Source organism: Alexandromys fortis, unplaced genomic scaffold (genome assembly GCF_014885135.2).
Source record: "Alexandromys fortis isolate MF-2015 unplaced genomic scaffold, M_Fortis_MF-2015_v1.1 scaffold_116, whole genome shotgun sequence".
Classification (NCBI taxonomy): Eukaryota; Metazoa; Chordata; class Mammalia; order Rodentia; family Cricetidae; genus Alexandromys; species Alexandromys fortis.
Genome location: NW_026067998.1, coordinates 5,556,408 through 5,579,164, shown reverse-complemented (window position 1 = coordinate 5,579,164; position 22,757 = coordinate 5,556,408). Strand labels below are relative to the sequence as shown.

General features: G+C 40.8%; 1 protein-coding gene across 2 annotated transcripts; it reads right to left on the bottom strand.

The window, feature by feature from the left end:
• Positions 1 to 440: 440 nt before the first annotated feature.
• Positions 441 to 22,111, bottom strand: Slc5a7 (solute carrier family 5 member 7). Of its 2 annotated transcripts, none has more exons than XM_050160547.1 (9): positions 21,924 to 22,111; positions 20,450 to 20,685; positions 17,025 to 17,138; positions 16,162 to 16,317; positions 11,054 to 11,202; positions 8,099 to 8,242; positions 5,871 to 6,024; positions 3,295 to 3,512; positions 441 to 1,757 (listed from the first exon to the last, which is right to left on the bottom strand). In XM_050160547.1, the coding sequence occupies exons 2-9, from the start codon at positions 20,625 to 20,627 to the stop codon at positions 1,128 to 1,130; spliced, it is 1,743 nt and encodes a 580-aa protein (XP_050016504.1). In that variant the 5' UTR covers positions 20,628 to 20,685; positions 21,924 to 22,111; the 3' UTR covers positions 441 to 1,127. The 2 variants fall into 2 exon arrangements, with proteins under 2 accessions (XP_050016504.1, XP_050016505.1); XM_050160548.1 differs by lacking the exon at positions 21,924 to 22,111 and adding an exon at positions 21,645 to 21,890.
• Between the last annotated feature and the right edge of the window lie 646 nt (positions 22,112 to 22,757).

Genomic DNA, 22,757 nt, shown 5'->3' with positions numbered 1-22,757 from the left:
CCAATACTGACTTAGAAAATAAGCCAAGGCCTTATATTTGTAAGGGGTGACACCACTTCATATACCAGAGCTAGAAATATGTTTTTCCCTCTCCCCATATTCTTAATCTTCTTAAAAACTTATTGCTGTAATGCTGTCCAATAACCATTCATGCTTTGCTTCAGATACTTTCTTTGAGCGTATAGCAATTGCTGACACCCTCAAAGAATTCAGTGCTTTCTTTCCATCCCAATGTGGGCCCTATTTTCCATCAGTTACACATGAAAATGTCACTATTACATGAATTTTTGTTTGTGTTGTTTGTGCTTAGAATAATATATGGTATCACTGAAGAAAAAAAAAAAACTCAACAGATTGTGGGGCTGATGAGCCCTTATCTAACATGTGCAAGAACGTGGGATAGATTTCCAGCACCACCAAATAAATAAATAAATAAATAAATAAATAAATAAATAAATAAAATCTGAAGAGAGAAAGAGAAGAGAGAGAGGGAGAGGTAGGGAGGAGTGGGGTAAAGAAAGGAAAAGAAAAAATGGAGGAAGTGCAGAGAGAGGGAGGGAGGGATAGAGAAGAACAGGAAAGGCTAAGAGAATGCACACGGAAAACTAAGCAAATGCCACATTCAGATCATGGAAAAGCAGGCTAAACTACAGGTGGAGAGAGGTGAACTGGTCAACTCACTGAATAATTTACAGTAGTGACTGAGAATAAACACAGTATATGTGTTGTAGAAGTTAACCTAATGTCCAGTGCATTAGCCAGCAAAGATGATGAGAACCATTCAGACTGCTTCCCATGGGCTCGCTAATATATATTTCCTCTTTCCGTAATAGAGATACGTAATATCTGGCCATTTCTTTGGCTAGGACTTTATTCATTTTTATATGCTCTAACAAAGCTATTCAAACGTAAAAGTGCTATGATGAGAAATAATGCCATTGTTTTCACACTTGATTCCTTCTCTCTGTGCAATTGCTATTTTTTCTGAACTCGTCCATTATAACTTTTTATTTCTGCAAAGCCTCCACCCCCAAATGTTTATATTTTAACGTTTGTTAGATGTATTCCAAACCTTCTTTCCAAGACCATCCTACGGCAACGCTCTGTTCTGTATACGTTAGATGGGGTCATTGTACGTTATCTTCAGTCCCAGATCCCTCTGGGCTGGAATCAACATCAAGAAGGGCTTCTTTGTTGGTGAAAGTTGAGCTGAGAGTTAGACTCTGTCGAGGCTTCACAGGCGCGAGTTCATTTAATTTGATGTTTTCATTTCGGACTAGAATAGTCTTGTCCATGTTCTCCTCACTGTGCCTCGAAACGACGGCATCAAATACATCTAGTTTCGGAGGCAAGGTTCCACTTTCAAATAGATATTTGGCTAGATAAGAGACACAAATGTTGGTCAGGAATGAGGTAACCATGGAGAGAGTCTTAAAGGGGAATCTCTGGTTGTATATACCACTCTTGTCCATGTAATAACCAGGGTAGAAGATTAGGGGCTGCAAGTATAGATATGGCTCTCCTCCAGTAATTCTCAGGAAGAGTCCAAAGATGTAACCTGCAACAGCCCCATAAGTGTTGGTTCCTTTGATGAAGAGTACACAGAGCAGCTGCGGGAAGATGATGATGTACACTAGGTCAGAACTCAGGTACCAGAGCCCATACACAGTCTTTGTCAGCAAGGCCATAGCTGTTGCGGATGCTCCAAACACAAACACAGTGATCCTCATGACCCACACGATTTCTTTGTCTGATGCCTGGGAGGAATCAATGCAGAGTCAACTTTACAAACAATGTGCTGGCTCTTTAAGAGATGAACAAGATAAATGGCAACGGTTTAACACTGATCTTATTCAGTCCCTCATGTCCAAAGCTGATGTAACCCATGGCAATTAGGTACAAGGGTTTCTTGTACCATATGAATGAAGCGACATCATGGAACCTTTCTCTGAATGTACCAGGGTAAGCTGAGAGGAGCTAGGATCAGATGTCACACATAAAATAAGGCAAGGTAAGACCTCACACACACAAGGCGCTAACAGTACAGACACACTTAAGGTTTATTATCTGTAAGAGCCCTACCATTTGTAAAGGTAACTGCTTTTTTGGTGCCTTAAATTAGGTGTTTCTAGGGGGATTTCCTTGAAAAAAAAAAACCCTAATGGGCCATTTTTAAAAATTGTTTTGTAGGGACACGTATGTGTGTGCAAATGCACATGCTTCTGTGCACGTGAGGAGGTCAGAGGACAATCTGCAAGAGTCATTTCTGACAATGTGGGTTCCACGGATGGAACTTGGGTCACCAAGCTTTGTGGCAAGTTCATTTTCTCTACTGAGCCATCTCGTTGGTTCCAGTGAACTTATTTTACTGACTATGGCCTAGGAAACGGGTGAGAATCCAAATTTTACATGGTAGAGGAAAAGCTCTTGAGAGGGAGGGGTTCATTGTCCTCTAAGGACCACAGCAGCAAACTGGCCTAGATCCATTTGGCTCTGTAAGGAAAATCAAATCGAAAGGCGACTGTATGTCAAGGGTATCCTTTGGAAGTCAAAGATCACAGCAGTTGTTAGAAGTTTGAAGTAGCTCACCTTGATTTATGGCTACCAGAACTCTCTAACACCCTAGCATATTTAACCAGATTAAATGCTTCCTAAAACACTTGAAGATGCATTTGCTTTTGACAAAAAGACAAGATATTTAAACTAGTAATATGATAATCTCTTCGGAAATAGTTACACTAATATGTTCCCTTTCATGTGAAAATGAGCAATAATATGCATTGCTGTGATTCACTACATTTAAATATGTGTGTTTAGCCAATATAAGGGCTGGATGGCAATACAGACTCAATATGTATACACAGATTGGTTATCCTTTATCCAAAATGCTTGAAAGCAGAAGTGTTTCATACCAAAAGGCGTTTATTTTTGTATTTTGGAATATTTCATGTTTCATAATAAGATACGTAGAAATGAAACTCAAGTTTAAAAGAGAAGCTAATTTACTTTTCATGTGTATCCTGTAGGTATGGCTGGCAGGAAGGTGATTTGTAAGACTGTGTTTAGTAATTTTGTGAATGAAACAAGGTTTCCTAGTATGGGGCCTCCCACTTGGGACATACTGCGGGTTTTCAAAACGTTTTGGATTTGGAAACTTTCCAAACTTACCATAAGCATTTCAGCCTGCCATACTATATACAAAATCACACATAATATCCAATAACACAGTGAATGCAGTGGCAATGACGAAAAAAAGTAATGACAGATTATGACTGGTTAGAAGGCTCGACTTACATTTTGTCTGAAGGAAAGCTGGTAGATATTCCGAGCAAACATGGAACTTGCTGACAGGATGGAAGAGTCAGCTGAGGACATGACAGCGGCTGAAACAGCACCAAGCCCAAAGAAGGAAATGTACGCAGGGCAGAGGTACTGTAGTACGATCGGGAGGATCATGTCTCCTTCCTCCTTGGCCTTGGGATCTGGAAACCCATAGGCAGTCTGGTTCCAGTCTGTGGAGCAGAAACAACGGTCACCACTGAGAGTCCCTGTGTGGTCTGCTGAGGAGGGAAGTCCCTATGCTGGTCCTGTAAGATGGCTGACCCGCCTGGCTCCTGTGAGTGCTGATAGCATTGAGGCTGAGTCACACCTGCTGGGCCCTTTGTGTGCAGTAGTGCATAAGCAGAATCTCAGACAGCCAACTTTCCCTAAACCACACATTTCCTTCAGACCATTTGGAGTTGAGTGGGAGCCTAAAGTTCATTCTGTAAGGCCCAGGGACCTGTGCACACAAAGAGATCACAGCTGATTTTTTTTTTTAAATCACTCACCCTTTTCCTGGAGATTGTGTAACAGCCTTGGAGCTGCCTTTTTGTCGGTTTTCTCCTCAGCAATTCCATCTTACATAGGGTTTTCTTTAGGAGAAATAGGGGGCATATCATGCTAAGGATAGCCCCTTTTCATTCATGGAGTTCAGATTTTTTGGAGGTCTTTGAACTTAGTCTAACAGATGACTTGAAACATAAGTTTATCTTTGAATATATAGGTTCCACTTTGTTGTTTATTTGTGTGTATGAGTGTGTGTGTGTGTGTGTGTGTGTGTACACGTGTGTCCAAGAGTCTGTAGCACTCAAGTGCTACAGCATACGAATATGAAAGTCAAAAGACAATTTGTGGAAGTTAATTTGCTCTCTCCACCATGGGTTCCAAAGATGGAACTTGGGTTATCAAGTTCAGTGGCAAGTAATTTTTACCCTTGGGCCATCTCACTGTCCTTGTGTAATCTGTTTGCTTGCAGCCTGTGTTGAAGGAGACAAGGGGCCTGGCTATATACATTAGTTAGCTTCTTTGATATTTGATGGTCTCCTTGATGTAATGTCAGGACCAGGAAGGAGTGGTTTCCTTGGAGGCTGCCACTCCCCCACTTTCCATTACAGTCACCACCAAAGCCATGCTTATATGCTGAGGGCTAAAGCTGCAACTGAGAAGTTAAGTCACTAGAGATCATAACCAATAATATACACTCAGTCCTAGAAAACAGTACGCCATATGCTGGTTTTGTTACCCGGCTTACAAGTGCATGCAAACACACACTCAGGAGGTGGTGGATTGGTCTGTTCTTGTGAAACAAACCATATTTTCTTTTTACAGAAGCAGACACCTTTGCCAAATGTTTTTATCATTCAGCTATTGTTTTATATTGTGTATGAACATGGAAGGGGAAGATTATGCTGCAAATTATGATTTAAAACTCCTGTTTTAAAACTAAAATATAAATAAACCAAAGTAACTCAATAAATGGCATTACTTTTATAAGAGACAACAGGATGGGTGATAAACCCTTTCTAATCTGTTTCAATTACCTGTACTTAGAGAATGCTCCTCAATATGGGTTAATATTTTGTATTTTCATTCCACATGCTAAAAGCTGCCTCCCAATTACACTTAAAACAGCTGTAACTTAGTTCTGAAGTTCATAAAATGCTCCACTAACCACAGATCTCAGTTTCTGTCAATGTTTTATGATCTTATGTTTATACCTCCCCGGCTCTTTGAAACCCGAGTCCTTAAGGTGGTGTTATTGCTATTAGGCAGGGAGGTGAGTAGGATGTAAAGGTAGAGCCCCCCTGACCATGGTCAGTGCCCTTACGGGAGTTCTTGCTTCTACCATGGAAGAAACATAAGAGACAGGGATGATCAAGTTCAAGAAAATTAAAGGCAAGACTTCAGAAATGTTGCATAGAGGCCAACAGGGAAATAAACATTTTATATTGCTCTATTTTGTTGCCATAGTATTTAGTCCATATTAACCAATATATTTACCGCTTAGTTTCTGCAGGGAAAATAAATATCCCTCTTGGTTAGCAAACTATTGAAAATAGAAAAGGTAAAATCTCAAGTTCACAGTGGTCTGTGGAGACCAGGAGGATTGTCTCCTAAGCCAGTGGGTTGCAATTTCTGCTTTACTCTGGCTCACCAGGGAGGCTGTAGAAAGTCTTCAGTATCCATTACTGCCATTTATAATTAAACTCACCATGGAGTAGCCAAAATGGAGTGGTATTTTTACATCCCACTGCTTACCTCAGTTATACTGTGAGCATCACAGTTGATCTCCTGTTTGACAGAACACAATTGCTAACATAACAAAGTTTTTTTTTTTTCCCAAATGTTTCATCATTGACTAAGCAACAAAAGCCAGGCAGAGAATATGGAACTAGAATTCCCTTTGTTGAATGCTATAACAAAGGCATGGTAGGATCATGCAGAAAAAATTAATTTTAGTGTAGGGGTAAGCAGGCTATGAGGAAGAGAGAACAGCTTTTAGGGATTTGGGACGTGACCTTGCAAATGTGACAAAGGTGCAAGCTTACCTGTGGAGGCTCCAATGGCTCCTATGCATATGGACGGTAGAGCCATCACCAGACACCCAAAAGCTGCCAGGAAGGACAGCACCTGAGCGTAGGTGGCTGAGGACGAAGAGAGAACCCTCTGGAAGTAGGCTTGCCATGGGATTCCACCCAGCATCTGCAGGAGAGCCCAGAGATTGAGAGTAAGCCAAACAAAGGAGGAAGCAAATGAAAGGGTTCTTTTCCAGGAGCTTTGTAACACCACATCAATCAGATGATTTTAGAATGCTTTTAGTAGAGTTGTGAAGTATGGAACACACTCCACAGACCACGGATCCCAACTGCAGCAACTGTGTTTGCCCAGTCGTGAGGCTTTAACCACTTCCACAATTGCCAGTTTAAATTCTGATCTTCTGGGTAAAGGAATCGTATCACTATTGTGGTCTGGGTAAATTCATTGTACCATGAAAATGGAGTCAGCATGAATCTAGTTAGTGTCCTTTTTAATAAAACAAACAAAAGTGCAATAAAAAACTTAAGGGAGGTTGATTGCCTTTTCCACCAAGTAAGGATACAGCAAGAACGTGCTATCTGTGAAAGACCAGCCCACACCAAACATAGTCTGCCAGTGCCTCAATCCTGGGCTTCATAGTCAGGCATGAAAAACAAGTTCTGTTGGTTCTAAGACATCTAAGTCATGCTAGCTTCTTAAAATACCCAGAGGATATTAGTCCTAACTGTAACTGTAGATTTCCCTATTATATATGCTGAAAACCTGACCCCAGTTTGATGGTATTTGGAACTAAATTGAGTTTTGGCAGGCATAATCAGATGATAAGGGTGAAGCTATTCCAAAAGGGATCGGTGACCTTTGAATTATATACTTATTCTTTACAACATGAAAAGACACAGTGAGAAGTTAGTAGCCTAGAACCTGAGAAGAATCCTTGACAGAACCTACCTATGTTGGCTGTGTGACTTCAGACTCTATTACTAGAGTGTTGAAAAGTAAATTTCTATAAGTGGTACTTTGTTGTGGTAGCCCTTATTGCTGAATACAGAGTGCAATTTGGAAAATGAGTGTAGAAGAATAACAATAGGGAAAGAAGGTAAGAAGGCTTTAGGTCTAATGCAGAGCTAATTAGGGGTGGTGGGGCTGACAAAGGCTTCCAGTGCCATTAGCAGAACTTAGCAATCATGTTAGCATAGAGATGTATGGAAAGCAACCAGAAGGTCATAGACCATTTGTATTCCAATCCAAAGTTTACTTCTCTGGTTTCTCCTTCCACGCAACATATATTCGTTTTCTACTTGTCAAACAATTGAGATCATGAGTCTGACTAAAGAACTGGATATAATGTTTTATTTTATAGACTAGTCTCATGAGGAATTCAACGTTGTATGGGGGAAAGGACCATGAGATTGTGATGCTCTGCTTTAATTCCTAGCTCAGGCACATTTTGATAGACAACAAGTTGCCCGCTTCTGCTTTTCATCATTATCTCCATGTAGCTATAAACACATTAGCAGGCAGATGTCATTTTACACCTCACTCTTTATATTCAGATTCACAAAGTATTCCAGGAAAAAAGAAAGCCAAGGGATTTCTTCTCAAGCCTTAGTAGAGAAGATTCTATTGGAAACATACTTTCCCCCACATTTTCCTGCCTTTTACCGGGGAATCCTTTACCAGAAAAGACACAGCCAACTTGAGTGTTGAAGAGTTTGTTCATTTTCAGTAAAGTGCCACACACATAAACTCATAAAATATTATAAGTCCTCTACAAAGGAAAAAAGATAACTGATTTCCTCTCCACTGTCTACAAGAAATTATCAGTTTCTCACCTTGAAATTCAATGCAATGTATTATTTTCATACATCATCTCCTTAGTTAGCAGATTCATAAAGTCTGGTAGAATTTGCATGGCTCTTCCCTCTTCCTCGGCCTGCACTCTGCCATTGTTTCCCCTATGCCCTTCTGTGCCAGGGCTGTCATACCAGGGCTCTTTATGTTTCAAGTCACTTCTGTCTCTTGAGGACTCCTCCTCTGGAACCACTTCCTAGTGATGCTTCCCAACTTACCTCATACACTGAGAGCCAAGGCATGTGGCTCCAGCCTTCCAAGACAGGAGTCAATTCAGATAAGGCCATGCATCGGCAGGTGAAGCTTTGAATAAGCATGTAAAATCTTGAACATGTCTCTCATTTTATCAACAATTAGATCACATCTCTCAGATCACAGTGTCTCTTACCAACAACAGAAAATTGTCAAGCCAGGTGTAAACTTCAATCGGTTCGATGCTTCCCAGCCAGGGACTCTGGTATTTGGCATGCACAGCGGTGAATCCGATGTCGGTGACTGCAGGATGTGACAGGGCAAAGGGAACACTGATCCACTGGAACAAAGAGAGACATTGGAGCATTGGCTATGAGCTTAGCTGTCCTGGACATGCACAGGTCCTATTCCTAGTTCATCTTTCTCAGAGCTGGCACAGCTTGAGAGTTGTTCTTTCTCAGAGAGAGAAAGGCCTGGAATTATGTTTTCTATAGGATGCCATGGAACACGGATTTAGAAAGAAAATAAAAAAAAGCACATTGACCACACATGTGTTTGACTGTATAGAATTGTATAAACCATAGAAGCAATCAGCTTATTTGTGAAAGAAAACATTCTATCACACAGAACAAAAACGACCAATGAACACAATTCTGCATGCTTTGTTGCTGAGCAGTAGCGTGTGGTAGGGCCTATGGGTTATGAGTGTTTTCGGCTTATACTGATTTCACTCCACATAGCCTGTTGTAAGCTGAATAGTGTCTGTGTGCTTCTTCATGTCTCATTTCCCCCTGACTTCTTCAGCTCTGCCCTTCTCTATCAGTGTACGGGCACATCCTTGAATCATCTCCTTCCTGATTATATTAATGAATGAATATCTTTGACCATTTTGCAGAAGACAAAAGTATGTAGTAGTGTGAGTGTGTGTTTGTGTGTGTTCAGATTTGCTGGGCAACAAGGTTTGCAGGTAGAGGAGCGGCTTCTGAAAATAAGAGGCAAAGACTCAAGAAGAAAACCTTGAGCTTCAAGCTAAACGAATTTAAGTTTGTTTTGTAGGTAATTGGAAACTAGAGGACATTCTCTGAAGGTTGACAAATATTTCAGTTTAATATCATGGACACTAATGGTGAGTTTCAAAACACAGAAGCAAATGGGAGTGCCACAGGTAGGCTCTTCTACCTCCTGACAAAGGTCTTAAAGCTAGCAGTGACACTGGAAATTGAGAGGTGTTAGTAAGACCAGGGAGGCTGAGTCAACAGCTCCTGGGTTAGAACATGAAACAGGAGCCAGAGCTAACACTAAGCGAACCAAGTGTTCAGTTTCAGATCTCCAAGGATGGTTACAAAACCCACAGAATTACATAGTCTGAGAAGGAAAGGGTAAGGTATGGATTGATTATGTATGTATGTGTGTATGTATGTATGTATGTATGTATGTATGTATGTATGTATGTATGTGTAGGAATTAAAGTTGGGAAAATAAACTATATTTACAGCCAATTCTATAGTACTTTAAGAAACCCATAACTATGTAGTATTCCTTAGTGAATAATACACACACACATGATCTAATTTAACTTAAGAATAAAAGACTAGTTAACACCCATAACTTATCCACTTAGTTATGCTTTATGGCCAAAAAATTTCCAATATATATCCCAACATAGGTTTGCCTTTCTCTTCCTATGCCAACACAATTGATTCATGAGTCTGTGTGTCTTAAGTTCTGGTCTCATACAAAGCAGTGACGCAGGATATACATCATTGGTAGATAGATTCATTCCCCTGGGATTGGGCTTCTTGGAATAACAAACGCATCAATTATGAGAGCTTCCCTCACCACCCTGACCTCACCTCTGACACTCCCTGAGAAGTGCCTGTGTGTTCTCAGCTTCCTTAATGGATAGCCGTGATGATGCTGAGTAAGAAGCAGAATTAGTTTGGGCAATTTAAAAATAAAAACCAAGAATTTGTGAGAAAATTAAATATTCTCAGTTTAATTTTAAAATGTGTGAATGACATCTTACAACACAAATAATGTCTAGAAGAAGAAGGGGAAATGCAGTTTTTGTGACTATATAGGAATTAATATTTACAGTGTAAGTCAGATGGCAGTCAATGGATCCCTCCGGGACATTTTTACTGATGATGCAAAGTCACATTAAAAAGTTATGGGAGTCATTTTTCATCTCCCAACATGGAAGGTAAAAGCTAAAATAGTCAGTGGAGATTTTTACTATAAGAAAAACAATTAAGAGAAAAGAAAATCAAGGATATGTTGATTCTGATTGGGAAAATGACTACTCATGCTTTATCTGCGGCTCTGCACAAGGACAGTGGGCATGATGCTTGCATCTAATGAGACTGTGCACATGGACCCATTTCAGCCCTTGACCCAGAATGGACACACATTTCTAGTTACATGCCTTTTATATGAATTAGGTCTTGTATACTGTCATAAATGGAATTGTTGCTTTGCATATTTAGACTTGAAGATATCAAGCTTAAAAAGCAGACAAGGATAAACTTAATAAGCCCAGAAGTACTTTCACTGCCGTCCTAATACTAGTCATTCTTCACAGTGATAGGATTCCTACTTAATAAGACAGGCGTGTGATCTAATTTACAGAGGAATACAAAAATAGTAAATCTTGCTAATACTGTATGTAAGTTAACCTTTCATTTTTAGATGCCTGCCACAGCGTCTTTGTCCTGTCAGTCTCCCCGTGGTAAATAACAGAAGACAAGAAGAGTATTTTGCCCATATTAGCAATGAATTAATTTTGCTCATGAGATGAAAGTGTTGCCACTGAATACGAAAGAGGCTCACAAGTACGCCTGATCCACACTAACAGGGGTGGAGAGCAGAACCCAGGGATTTGTAGGTGTTAGGGCATACCTTTCTGTCAAATGCTGACAAAAACAACCAGGGGTTTGATCTAACAAGTTCATAGAAAAAAAATTATTATTTCAGGTATCATTAAATCTACTGTGCATTTTTCATGATAGAAAAATCATATATCCACTGATTTTTTTCTGAGTCATGTTAAATATTATATTTTTAGAAGGAAATGAGGCAGGCAAGCAGAAAGGGAAGGAGGGAGGAAGAGAGGAAGAAAGAGGAGATAAAATATGAGGGCAGGGTCACTTACCAGTCCGATAAAAATGCAGAAGAGTTGTACAACATCAGTATATGCCACAGAGTAGAGCCCGCCCACTAGGGTGTAAAAGATGGCAATGAGGGCAGAGACAATGACCGACGCATTCACATCCACATCAATGATGACGCTGATGGTGGCCCCTAGAAGAAAAAGACCAGGCAGCTCAGTGGTCAGGGAACACCGGTGACTCTGCTTCTAAAGTGAAGTCACAGCAGGTATGTTAATTCTATGTCTTAATAAACTATGCAACTCCCTACAGATAGCAGGATATACTTGAAGTTGGTGTTTCGCTAGACAGTCTATGCAAGACCTCTCTGAAACACGTGGCAACAGAACATCTAGAAACATGGATAAACAGAACTCCATTCTCAGAACTTGTAATGCTTTGACTATATAAAATTCTGACAATTAAACATGCATAGCAGCCTTCCTTACATCCACAAGAAGTCTTTCTGAGAGGCATGAGCACTCATTTCCATAATGTGCGATGGATATTTATTTCCATTTTGCTGTCTGCTAGCCCGGAATAATGCACAAACCTTACAAGATACCAAAGAACTGAGTCAAACTTACAGGGGAAAATAATACAATTGGTAAAAGTAATTATCAGTTTTTTTTTTCAAAGTCTCCATAGATCTCGTTAAATCGAAAGCATGTGGCTTCTACCCATAACATACTGAAGAATCTTGGCTTTGAGAAATCATAGTTTTGAGACTGGAGAGATGGATCAGTGGTTAAAAGCACGTATTTTTCTCACAGAAGACCCTGATTCAGTTCACCCAAATGGTGGCTCACAACCATCCACATCTCCGGGTCCACGAGATCTGACAATCTCTTCTGATCTCCATCAGCACCAGGCACACAGTGCACATACATCCATGTAGGCAAAATATCCAAACACACAAAATAAACAAATCTAAAAGAAAAAAGAGGAAGTGATTGTTTGAGTAGCTTTCATCTTCAGTATTTGTTTTTGTTTTCTTGCCTTACAGCATTGCTTTTGTTGCCTGTCTTCCCACTGAGAATTTTGTGAATGGGCAGTTTGGAACACTGCTCCCTCTTCCTACTCCTCAATAGGCATGCCCATAGTGTATACCACCTACCAGGGAGAAACATCCATTATTTAAAGGGCAACTCAGGCTGATCTAAAACAAAACTACAAAATACGTTTTTAGCTTTGAGTACATTACGATTTCCTCGAATAAAAAGAGCAATATAATAAAGAGCTATGGTCCAAACATTCAAGAGGTCAATTATTTATCAGGGTTTTAAATAAATGATAGAATTAATGTATGCACAGGGCACTTTTTCTTTTTCAAAAGTTTGTTTTTTCATGTTGGAATTTTAGTTACAAATCTCTGTCATTCTTTTCATGGTGTTTTCTGCTTTCATAAAATTTACAGTTTAATTATAGGCAAAGTTCACAGCAATAGTCTTTGGAAATACTATTCTGCTTGAAACTCAGTAACTTTGGAGTTTCAAAGTTTCACCTGCCTTTCTATCACAATATACTTGGGTTGAATTTTTTTCTCAATACTTTATTATGATTATGTCGATTGTAGTGAGGAAAAGCTGCATCTCCCGACCTGCTGGTGTAAAGTTATAAAACAAGTCATTGAATTTAGCTACTATAAATATAAACACACATTTACTTCATGCAGCCTAAGGTGTCATCAACAGTTTGATTTATTCCAGACTGAAAATAATAATCAGACATAGCCTGGCAACAACAGGCTGGCATTAACTGGTATTGACTGGTATTGGCTGATATCACGGTTCAGTATGATTCAACAACTTCATGTCAAGTGTGAGGACACAGTAAGCAAGAGAAACGATGTAGTAAAAGCCACAGGTCCCAGAGAACTTTGGGGATGTTAGTGTTACCCATTCACTGACTGCTGGACTGCACCATGAGACATCACGTTTTATTTAATACAGTGGACCAAACATGAGAAGGATAAATGCTCGAGTCATGCCTGCAAGAGGTTATTCCGGAAAGAAAAATGAGAATGGACCAGACAAAGAAGAGATGGTGTGGATGAAATCTATAAATACAACTGTCCTCCAGGGGCTCTGTGAAGCTGCTCCCACCTGGAACGTACACTGAGAACAATCTCTTCTGTAGTTGTATTACCTTAAATAAATGTCTGTTGTAATTACAGAGAAAAGAGTCTCCTATGTTTTTATTCCCCATGCTCATTCATACTAGGTGAAAATGAACACAAATAGAGTTTATACTAGTTCTTAAGTGTCCCAAGATTATTTCTTACAAGCACTACTTTTGAAATATATCCAGCAATTATAATCAAAGAATAAAGACAATAACTTTATAATAGACATGAGCTTCTAAAGCATAGTTTTCTTCCAAGAGCAACAATGTGTGTGCAGATATTTGTTGCTTGTAGTGTATGTGTGCATGTGTTACTTTGCATGTGTGTTTATACCGAGAGACTGTTCACACTTTTCCATATGCATGAAAGATATATGCGGACATAGGCAAATATTAGCAGAAGTAATTCTATTGCAGTACAGAGTTTATCCACTGTATTTTGTATTTGTAAAATGCTGTAGAAACTTTAGCTCATTAGTTCTATTCACCTTTCAGAACCATTATTTGGGAGGTTTATCCAGTCAGAGTGAGCATTTTGTATTTTGTTGTCTAGCCCACTCCTTTCTGCCATACCTCGGCAGGTAGTCTGTTCTTAAACCCGAAATTCCCAGTGCCAAAACATGTGGCAAACAAACTCCCCTTGTTTCTCCACTAATGAGAGCGAGGTTGGGGGAGACTGTTCTTTTTTAACATTGTGTCATTAGGTTCTAAGTTGAAGACTGCTGTCTAGCACAGGGGCGTGGCATTTTCCCCTGAGTGACTGGTGTCTTTTATGAACTTGCAAATTGTCTTCCTTTCCTCACTTCTTTCCTTCCATAGTTAGCAACCAAAACCATGACCTTAGATTATAGAGGAATTTGTGAGGCTAAGGAGACAAAGTTGGTGTGAACCAATCTCAGATGGTACAGAGGCTACCTAAGATAATACTGGAACCAGGAGACAAGCTGGTTTGGCATATATAAAATGGGAGGAAACTCCTTTTGTTCTAACCCCCTAGTGCCTGGCTGTAGACTTTAGCCTTGCTCTTTCATTTGGAGAAGAGGTAGGGAATGCTGTGTAGGAGGGGGGCCTGGATGTGGCCTCCTGACCCCATTGAAGAGGGCTGTGGGAGGCCAGCTCTGCAGCTGTTCCCCAGCTCCACACGCAGTGGGCTGGGACAGGCCTGCCTTTGATCTAAAGGAAGCAGACTGGGACTGGAGATCTTCCACAGTCCCACTGAAGACACTGGAGATGAGTCCAACCATGACAACCAGATGAGTCCAACCCTGACAACCAGATTTGTAAAGTGCCAGAAGCAAGATGGAAGAGTCACAGTTCTGGAGGAGACATGACTCAGGGGCATGAGGAGAGGAGAAAAGCAAAGATTCTGTCGTGACTACAGATTCTGCGGAAGTTTTGGCTTTTAGAAGAAAAGAGGAAGACGGAGCTTGCATTTACAAGGAGTTGGCTACCAGAGAAGGGCAGACCTGCAAGCAGGGAGACCCCTGCACGGACTCCAGTGAGGAAAGTCTGGCTGAGGAAAGCAAGAGGGAGAGGTACAGAGGTGAGGGGATGATCAACCCTCAGGAGGACTGGACGTGAAGAGCGGTCCTAGAGCTGATGAGACTGACAGAATGAAGGTGGCCGAATGCAAATGATGCGGCACACAGCTTCTCCAGGGTCTGCATCTCCAGTTGCCTCAGCAGCCTTACTGAGGCTTTTCATGTTTCAGCAACTGGTCATGGTTGTTTTCACCTCAAAACCTGCACCTTCAAGAGTAGATATGGGTGAAGAGAAGCTGGGGATTGAACACTTTCCATGACTTAACCAAAACCCACCTAAACTTGAGAGAGAATTCTTGCTATGCACTGTCATCCTCAGTTTTACCATTAACTAGCCATAGCATTATGCTTTCACAAAAACTCATATTGGCATGTCAAGTTAGATGGTTTTGCTGAAAGCCTGCCTGTTCTGCCCACAGGCTGTAAGATCCCATTTCTCTGCAAATGTTATTTACGGTTGGAACTCACACGTTGTTTTATATTAGCTTTTAATAGGGCATATCTTACATAACAAGATTACTGCTTTGAAAAATCTTTATAAAATTTAGGTTTGCCTGTGTTTATCAATCTTAGCATAGCAATCATCAGAAGAGAAAACTGGAAGAGATAATTTCACAGAAGTGAAAACAGTTACTGGGGATGAATAAAGGCAGAAATAATTTGTTTAGATTTATTTCCCTTAATTGTCCTCCTGGACATTTTTTTTTAATTCTCATCCAAATTGTATCATTTTGTTGTGCTTAATTAACGTTATTAAGTTATGCTCAATTCAAGGAAGTCAGGACCATGAGGGGTTGGTCCACCCACTGAGATAGTGTGTCTGATCTAATGGGAGCTCACCAAATCCAGCTAGACTGGGACTGAAAGAGCATGGGATCAAACTGGACCCTCTGAATGTGGCTGACAATTGGGGCAGACTGAAAAGCCAATGATAATAGCACTGGGATTTGTCTCTACTGCATGTACTGGCCTTTTGGGATCCTATTCTATTTGGATGCATACCTTCCTAAGCCTGGATGGAAGGAGGAGGGCCTTGAACTTCCCACAGGGCAGGGCACCTTGCCCTCTCTCAGGACTGGAGAGGGAGGGGGAGGGGGTGTGGGGGAGCGGGAGGGAAGTGGGAGGAGGGGAGGAAGTGGAAATTTTGATTGGTATTATTTATAAAGTAATAAAAAAGTTTTGCTCAATTGTGTTTTAAATCATAAATATCTTACAAGAGCAACTCATGAACTTTGTAACTCATGGTCACACTGCAATGTTGTGATTCAGGTTCAAAATAAATGAAGCTGAGTCCAGGTTTCGCCTCCACAGCCATACCTTTCTAAGCAGAGAGATTTGATAGGAATAAATATGGATCTCGACACGGTTTTAAAGATTTTTTTTTAAAGAGTCCAAACCCTAAGTTCAGGAGTTGGAGACTCAGTAGAACCATCTTTTTTAGTCCTTACCTAATGCAGAGAAAATTGCTGCAGCCCAGAACATCTCTCCCATCAGTGCAGGAATGAACAGCAGCCCACCCATGCGCTTTCCATAGATCTGCTGAAATGGGTCTAGCATGGTCACATATCCCTTGGAGCGCATAGGTTTTGCAAAGAACAGACCACCTAGAACAAATCAAACAAGTGCTTGTGAGAACAGAGTCGTGATAGATACCTTTTTACTATGTATCTTTCTCCCCCTAGGAAAATGAATTTTTAAGATATTTATATGTACTAAGAATCCCAATTTACATGTCCTATGAAGATGGTACTAAGAAATATTTAGCAACCGAATGTAAATTCTGTGGCACATCTAACAGTGCTGTGTCCAGTGGGTAAACAGAGCATGTGAATTGGAAGACATGGGCCAGGTCCGTGTGCATTAGAAGACTTCAATGCATTTCTGTCACACAATCCAACATTTAGACACTTTGAGTAAGCAAAACTCCAATAAAAGCATTTTTTTGTGGGTAGAAAAATGAGGAACTCTCATATAATATTGAAACGTTTTAATAGTTTCACTTACCCAAAGGAACAAAGGGACAATGGAGCTGATTAGGCTTTAATGATATAGCCATGCTACTTTTTGAAGGAAATAAATCACAGTTGTTTAAGAAATTCACTGTTCTAGTGGCCACAGGCTCAAAGAGGATTTTTACACAGTGAATAACCAGGAGATTAATAATCTAAGCAGTGGTGTTCTGCTACATAACAATTTCTGGTAATTGCTACTTAGAAATTTTCCCCACAATAGTTGCTCATGCCATTTGACTTATTATTTATACTTCATTCTGAGAACTGTGTGAGTCACTGGGATCTCAACACCCACTTACCTAAGATCAGACTCAGAGAATACCCTATGGGTGCCTGAGCCCATGCAAGACCACAGCCTGGGCCATAAACTGCTTCAGCTGTCCCGTTGATGTAACCTCCTCCAACCCAGGTGGCTGAAATAGAACAAACAGTTGGGTTACACACTCTCTTCACCTGGTGTGCCCTGGGCCTAACCACTCAACACAGTGGCCAGGGGATTCAGGTGACCGTATAAGCTCTGCAATGCAGTATTCTGACAGGTAGCTCTTTTTTCAGATATATAAAAGTTCTGTAGCACAATTACTAGATGAGAGGAGTTAAATAACCAAAGAAAGCTGGCTTGGGCTAAGGAAACTCGAGCTAGTTTTCCTCATAACAAATTTGATTCTTTATTTTTTTTTCAAAATAATATTTTTTAATCCTTTGAGAATTTAATATGATGAATTTTTATCATATTCAGCCATAATAATGTCCCCTAATATTTCCCAGACCCATACTTTATTCTTACTGGAAAAATCAAAGTCAACAGAACTCTAAGATTTTGTAGTTTATGTACTTCTAAACGTATAACAGAAAGATTTAAAGTGATCCCTGTGCACAATGTATGTGGAATGATGAAGATCTCAGGCTCTTAATACTCTTATCATACAGGAGACTGACCAACCCATAAAGAATGCAATGTAGAAGAATATATCTCTATGTATAGAAATCCTGTCCATACCACTAAGATGTGATTAAGTGTTTTCTTGCCAGAATTCATTCCCCTTTAAGTACAACAGGCAAAAAAGAGTGTATTGGAAGCCGGGCGATGGTGGCGCACGCCTTTAATCCCAGCACTCGGGAGGCAGAGGCAGGCGGATCTCTGCGAGTTCGAGACCAACCTGGTCTACAGAGCTAGTTCCAGGACAGGCTCCAAAGCCACAGAGAAACCCTGTCTCGAAAAACAAAAAAACAAAAAAACAAACAAAAAAAAAAGAGTGTATTGGGACTAAGGCTGTGTGTGTGTGTGTGTGTGTGTGTGTGTGTGTGTGTGTGTGTGTGTAAAACAGGAATTAAAGAAAAAAGAGGCCTTGAATTTCAAAGAGAACCTGGGGGGGGTCATGGGAATGTTTGGAGTGAGGAAAGTGAAGGGAAAAATGATGTAATTGTATGATTTCATCACAATCTCAAAAATAAAAGAAAAAAATCAACATAAGAAGACTTTCCTGATTAAGAAATTTTAGGCATATTTAATGGGAAATTTAGGTGCTGAATCCTGAAGTGGGCAGGAAATGTGGAGTAGCCACTCCCATCTTCACACAAGCTTTTACACCTGGTGTGCAGACACTAAACACTATCGTGCATTGATTTCCTCATGCTAAATCCCGTTGAAAATTTAAAGTTTTTCTTCTCTACCCAGCACACTGAGTACTTAACGAGGATTGGACGAAATCTATGGTTACCTGCTTAAAAACCTGCGACTTCATCCTTGAGCTAAGATGGCTGAAACCAACAACATGCCAGCAATACCTGGCGCAGAACGAAGATGGCTCCCTGGTCTTACAGCACAAAGCTTCTTAGCAATTGCTTTTGACTGCATGGCTTTGCAGTCCCTCGTCCAAAAATCAAATCTGTGCCTGGGTGGTTGCATTTATTATGATACAGAACTGAAAACTTTGTCATTTACTATGATTAAAAGCAGCATTTCCATTTGTTACTGATTTAGTCTTTTCTGGGCCACAATTTGTTCCCCACATTTACGTATATTTGTGTCAAACAACGAGCAAGAACACAAATTCTTTTAAAGTATATGTTTTAAAAGAATCTACATTTCATTCTCTATTTTTTTATGAAATGCATGTAAGAAGTCTGAATCTAGTGAGGCTTAAGTAATATGGTTCAGATTTTAAATGAATGGTCATATTGACAAGGGTCTTCTGAGCTTGGAGAAAAGACTGTTACCATGTCAGCTAGACTATGATAATACTTTATAAGAAACAGTCTCATTTGACTATTTTTTATATACTTTAATGGTGTGCTATGTTTTAAAAAATCTGCATGTGATGAAAGAATGTATTCAACCACAATGTATGACTGTATGAAATAGATTATTATAGAGTAGTAGAATATTATAATAATCAGCAAAGAATAAAATGATTGGACATTCAGCAGCTCATTTTTTCTTGTGACTTTTGGGAAACAATGTGTGTGTGTTTTTTTTTTTAAAGAGATGTAGTATATCAGTGAGAGAGTTGTGCATGGCACAGCGTGGAGGATCCTGAGTGTGGTCAACCAGACTTGGCCCTGGTCTTTGATAACTAATCTAAGTCTGCAGAGTCCCTTGATTCTGCAACCCTTTCACAGTGCCTGCTGGAAAGAGCACATGAATCCATCTAAACTATTAAGTGAACGTCTGAATTCACAATGGAAATGCCTGGCAAATAAGAATCTACAGCCCATACAGAATACTGTAGATTTCAGACAACCAAAATGAAGGCTTTCAGAACATGGAGACCATCTTCACAGCACAGATAGGTTCCTAGCTGACACACAGTATGAATTGTCTTTCAATGGCACCGCTGTACAGAAATGGATATTTCATGTGGATACAATTTTTAGTAAGATATTTTTCTAATGAGGAGTCAAGAGTTCCAGCTAGAGTAGATTATGTTGCAGGTATTAAATATTCACTAAACAAGGCCCAGATATAAATGTTGTCGATCATTTACGAGTTTATATTGTTTTCACAATTATGTTCAGTGACCACGACGAATATGAAAAACCGAAGAAATGACTCTGAGATCAAAGGAAGAAAGATCAAGGGCCTCTCCTCACACAAAGAAAATTGCAAAGGAAGAGAAATGCAGATGCTGGCCAGGGGATTCCTTTGAGGACACACCCTGATTTTTTTTTCCTTTTTATATCAAGGATCCTGGAAACCTTTCTTTTCCTTGTAAATAGTTTCCTTTCAGGAAAATGGTTATTACATGGGAAGGTAGGCTTCTAACAGACATTAGTTAGACTAGAATTGTAGTGTCTACAAAATGGCTTCTTAGAGATAAACTATCACAACTAGTTAGTGTTCATTTATCATCTAAGAGAACTCAATCACAACCCCACGCTTGTGTTAGTGGGGGCGTGGAGACACCGTGGTATAAAATCACAGATTCACAACTCCAAAGACTAGGGCTTCGCTTTCCTGCACCCCTTTGTTTTCACCACTACCCACCCACCCACCAAGCAAGAAAGACTGTATTTGCTTCACTAACACTTAATCCAGTGATTTATTGTAAATTCATCTTTGTCAAGTACTATTGAGATTAAACCTTTTTCTTTCAAATTAAATATGAAATTACTTTAAACTGTCCAAGTAGTGGGCTAAAAAGACTCCAAAGGACAAGCAGCAATGTCTGTCTTCTCTCTCAAAGCACAAGCCATCATGAGAAGGAAGCGTGGCAACACCTACCTGTCATGGTAAAGCCACCGACCAACAAACCAATATCTCGACCCCCGACTATGATGGCTTCGCTCCGCTCTTCTGCATTGCCGCTGTTTTTGGTTTTCCATGCAGCCCATATTCCAACCAGAAATATAATGAGGTAGAACAGGATGATAGCTACCAGTCCTTCTACATGAAAAGCCATTTTTTTTATTCAAGGTAAGGAGCAGATTCTTCCACAGTGGGCTACTTCATCAAGCCTTCTGCAGAAAATACAGCAATGCATTATTAAGCAGCCAAGCACTGTGCCTACCCAGGCTGCCAAGAATAAGCAGCTGGCTCTAGCCATCCCTTAAAAAAAAAATAGCTTGCATTGAAATTCCCATGAAACGAGTCTTAGCCAACAAGTGTCTGATCTGCTTCTACTTATCAAGTTAATGTTTGGGATTTTGAAGAAGCAGGAAAAAAAGGTGAACACAAATACAATTATAATATTCTTATTTTCATAAATTCTTTCAAGTTAAAATCAAGTCTCATTTGTATTTTATCCCAGGTCTTCTATCAACAGATTGCTTGCAATGATTATGCCTGTATTTGGCCTTTGAAACGAAATCGATATTTTATGACTGCTTAGTAATTTAAGTGTGTCCTAAAGAAATAATCCAAGAACATTCACTTGTGTGTGCGTGTGTGTGTGTGTGTGTGTGTGTGTGTGTGTGTGTGCGTGTGTGTGTTCATCATTCATCCTCTACTTATCTTTTCAGAGGACTTCAGTAAGCAGGTCCAAAAGTGACCCAACATGCTGGTGTGTGTGTTGGGGGAGGACGAGAAAAATCCATTTAAAATGCATCGCTTGTGTTTTAATTTACTGTAACAACTAAGTATGCTTTCGTTGTTTAAATGATGACCCTCGAGCATCTCGATCTTCCTTTGTCCCTAGTTTATAGCATGCCCCCACCTGTCCTCCCGCCGCCCCTTCCTGGTCTCTATGAGAAAAAGGATTTTCAATAAAGTAATGAATACATCACAGTCACGAAAACGAAGAGCGAAACGGAGAGGACTGCTGTCAAGTTCTGAATTAAAGCTTCATCTTACGAAATTCTTCTTCTTTCATTCCGCGCACTACCTCGGTTATCTCCTATGCCCAGTTCACAAGCTTAAGTTTCTGATGGGAGTCTGCACTTTACAAGTGGGTGGTGAGGCGCTGGGTGCAAGCACTCACCTCCGGGATGCCAGCGAGCTTCTGGAGCGCCTGGGACTCGGTGGGCTCCGCCTTTGTGATCGCTAAGTCACCAAACTCCCCCTCCGCCCGAGCTCCTTGGTGCTCAGCTCCCCGGGACCCCGTGCCCGCCCAGGGTCTCCAGAACCAAGTATCTGCAGCCGCTGGCACCCGGAGAGCCACAAGTGCCTTTCAGCTGAGCCGAGGCTGCCTCTCCACCAGAGTTCCTTCCTCCTCTCAGTCCCCGAGGGCGCGGCCGCAGCTCGCTCCCCGGGCTCTTACCTGGGCGTCACCCTGGAGCTGTTCTGGGGTCCGGGCGTCCCCTGATCTCCCGAGCAGCGAGGGAGGGAGGAGCGGGGTGGGTGGGAGGGGGATAGGTGGAGAGCTTGACGAGGGCGGCGAGGGTCAAGGTGATCGATCCGGGTATTGGGAAAAGTCTCTTTATAAGGGAGGCGGACGGGGGCGATCGTCAGAGCTCTGGAGACGGACGTCAGAGCAAAGTGGTGCTGGGCGGGAGCTGCGCACTGTGCCCTTGCGTGGCGCCGGGTGCAAGGGAGAAGCCTGGCTCACAGCCAGCACTTGCCCAACTCCCTGTTCCCACCCCAAGTCAAGTCACGGGCTCCCCTAGAATGGAGGGCTCCAAACCCTAAAGTCATTCCCAAGTCTAACTACCCACTCTTCTTATCTCCCTGAGGTGCCAAAGATAGGGATGGACTCAGAGCATTTTACCTGGAGATAGAGGAGGCTTCCCAGACCGGCTTTAGGGTGTCTCCATGAAAGCTCTGATCTGGGCAGTGTACCCCTGTGTGTGGAGTGATTTCAAGCCCTTGGTGATGGGCTTCATGTAGAAGACATTTTTCAGAAGGTTTAGACCAGTCAGTTCTTTCCTTTTTGGTTTATAGTCATACTCCCTTCACTTACAAATGGGGTTACAATGGAAGTCTCTTATAAATGCAAAGTTGTTTAAAAAACAAAGTTGGTGTGTAGACACTGGAAACACCGTTCCTTGCCAAGCAAGCCAGTTGCTTGTTTGTTTAAAAATATTCTGTTCTAGCTTTAAAAAAAAAGCATTCAGCCTATCACTTAAATGCATCTATAGCTTTACTACATACCTAT

Bases quoted from the DNA above. Each gene is read 5' to 3' on its own strand.
- Slc5a7 (XM_050160547.1), bottom strand. From the start codon at position 20,627: ATGGCTTTTCATGTAGAAGGACTGGTAGCTATCATCCTGTTCTACCTC. The intron at 11,203-16,161 runs GTAAGGACTAAA...TTTTTCTTCTAG, and splicing joins AGCAATTTTCTCTGCATTAG to GGGCCACCATCAGCGTCATC. The intron at 8,243-11,053 runs GTAAGTGACCCT...TCTTTGTTCCAG, and splicing joins TCTGCATTTTTATCGGACTG to TGGATCAGTGTTCCCTTTGC.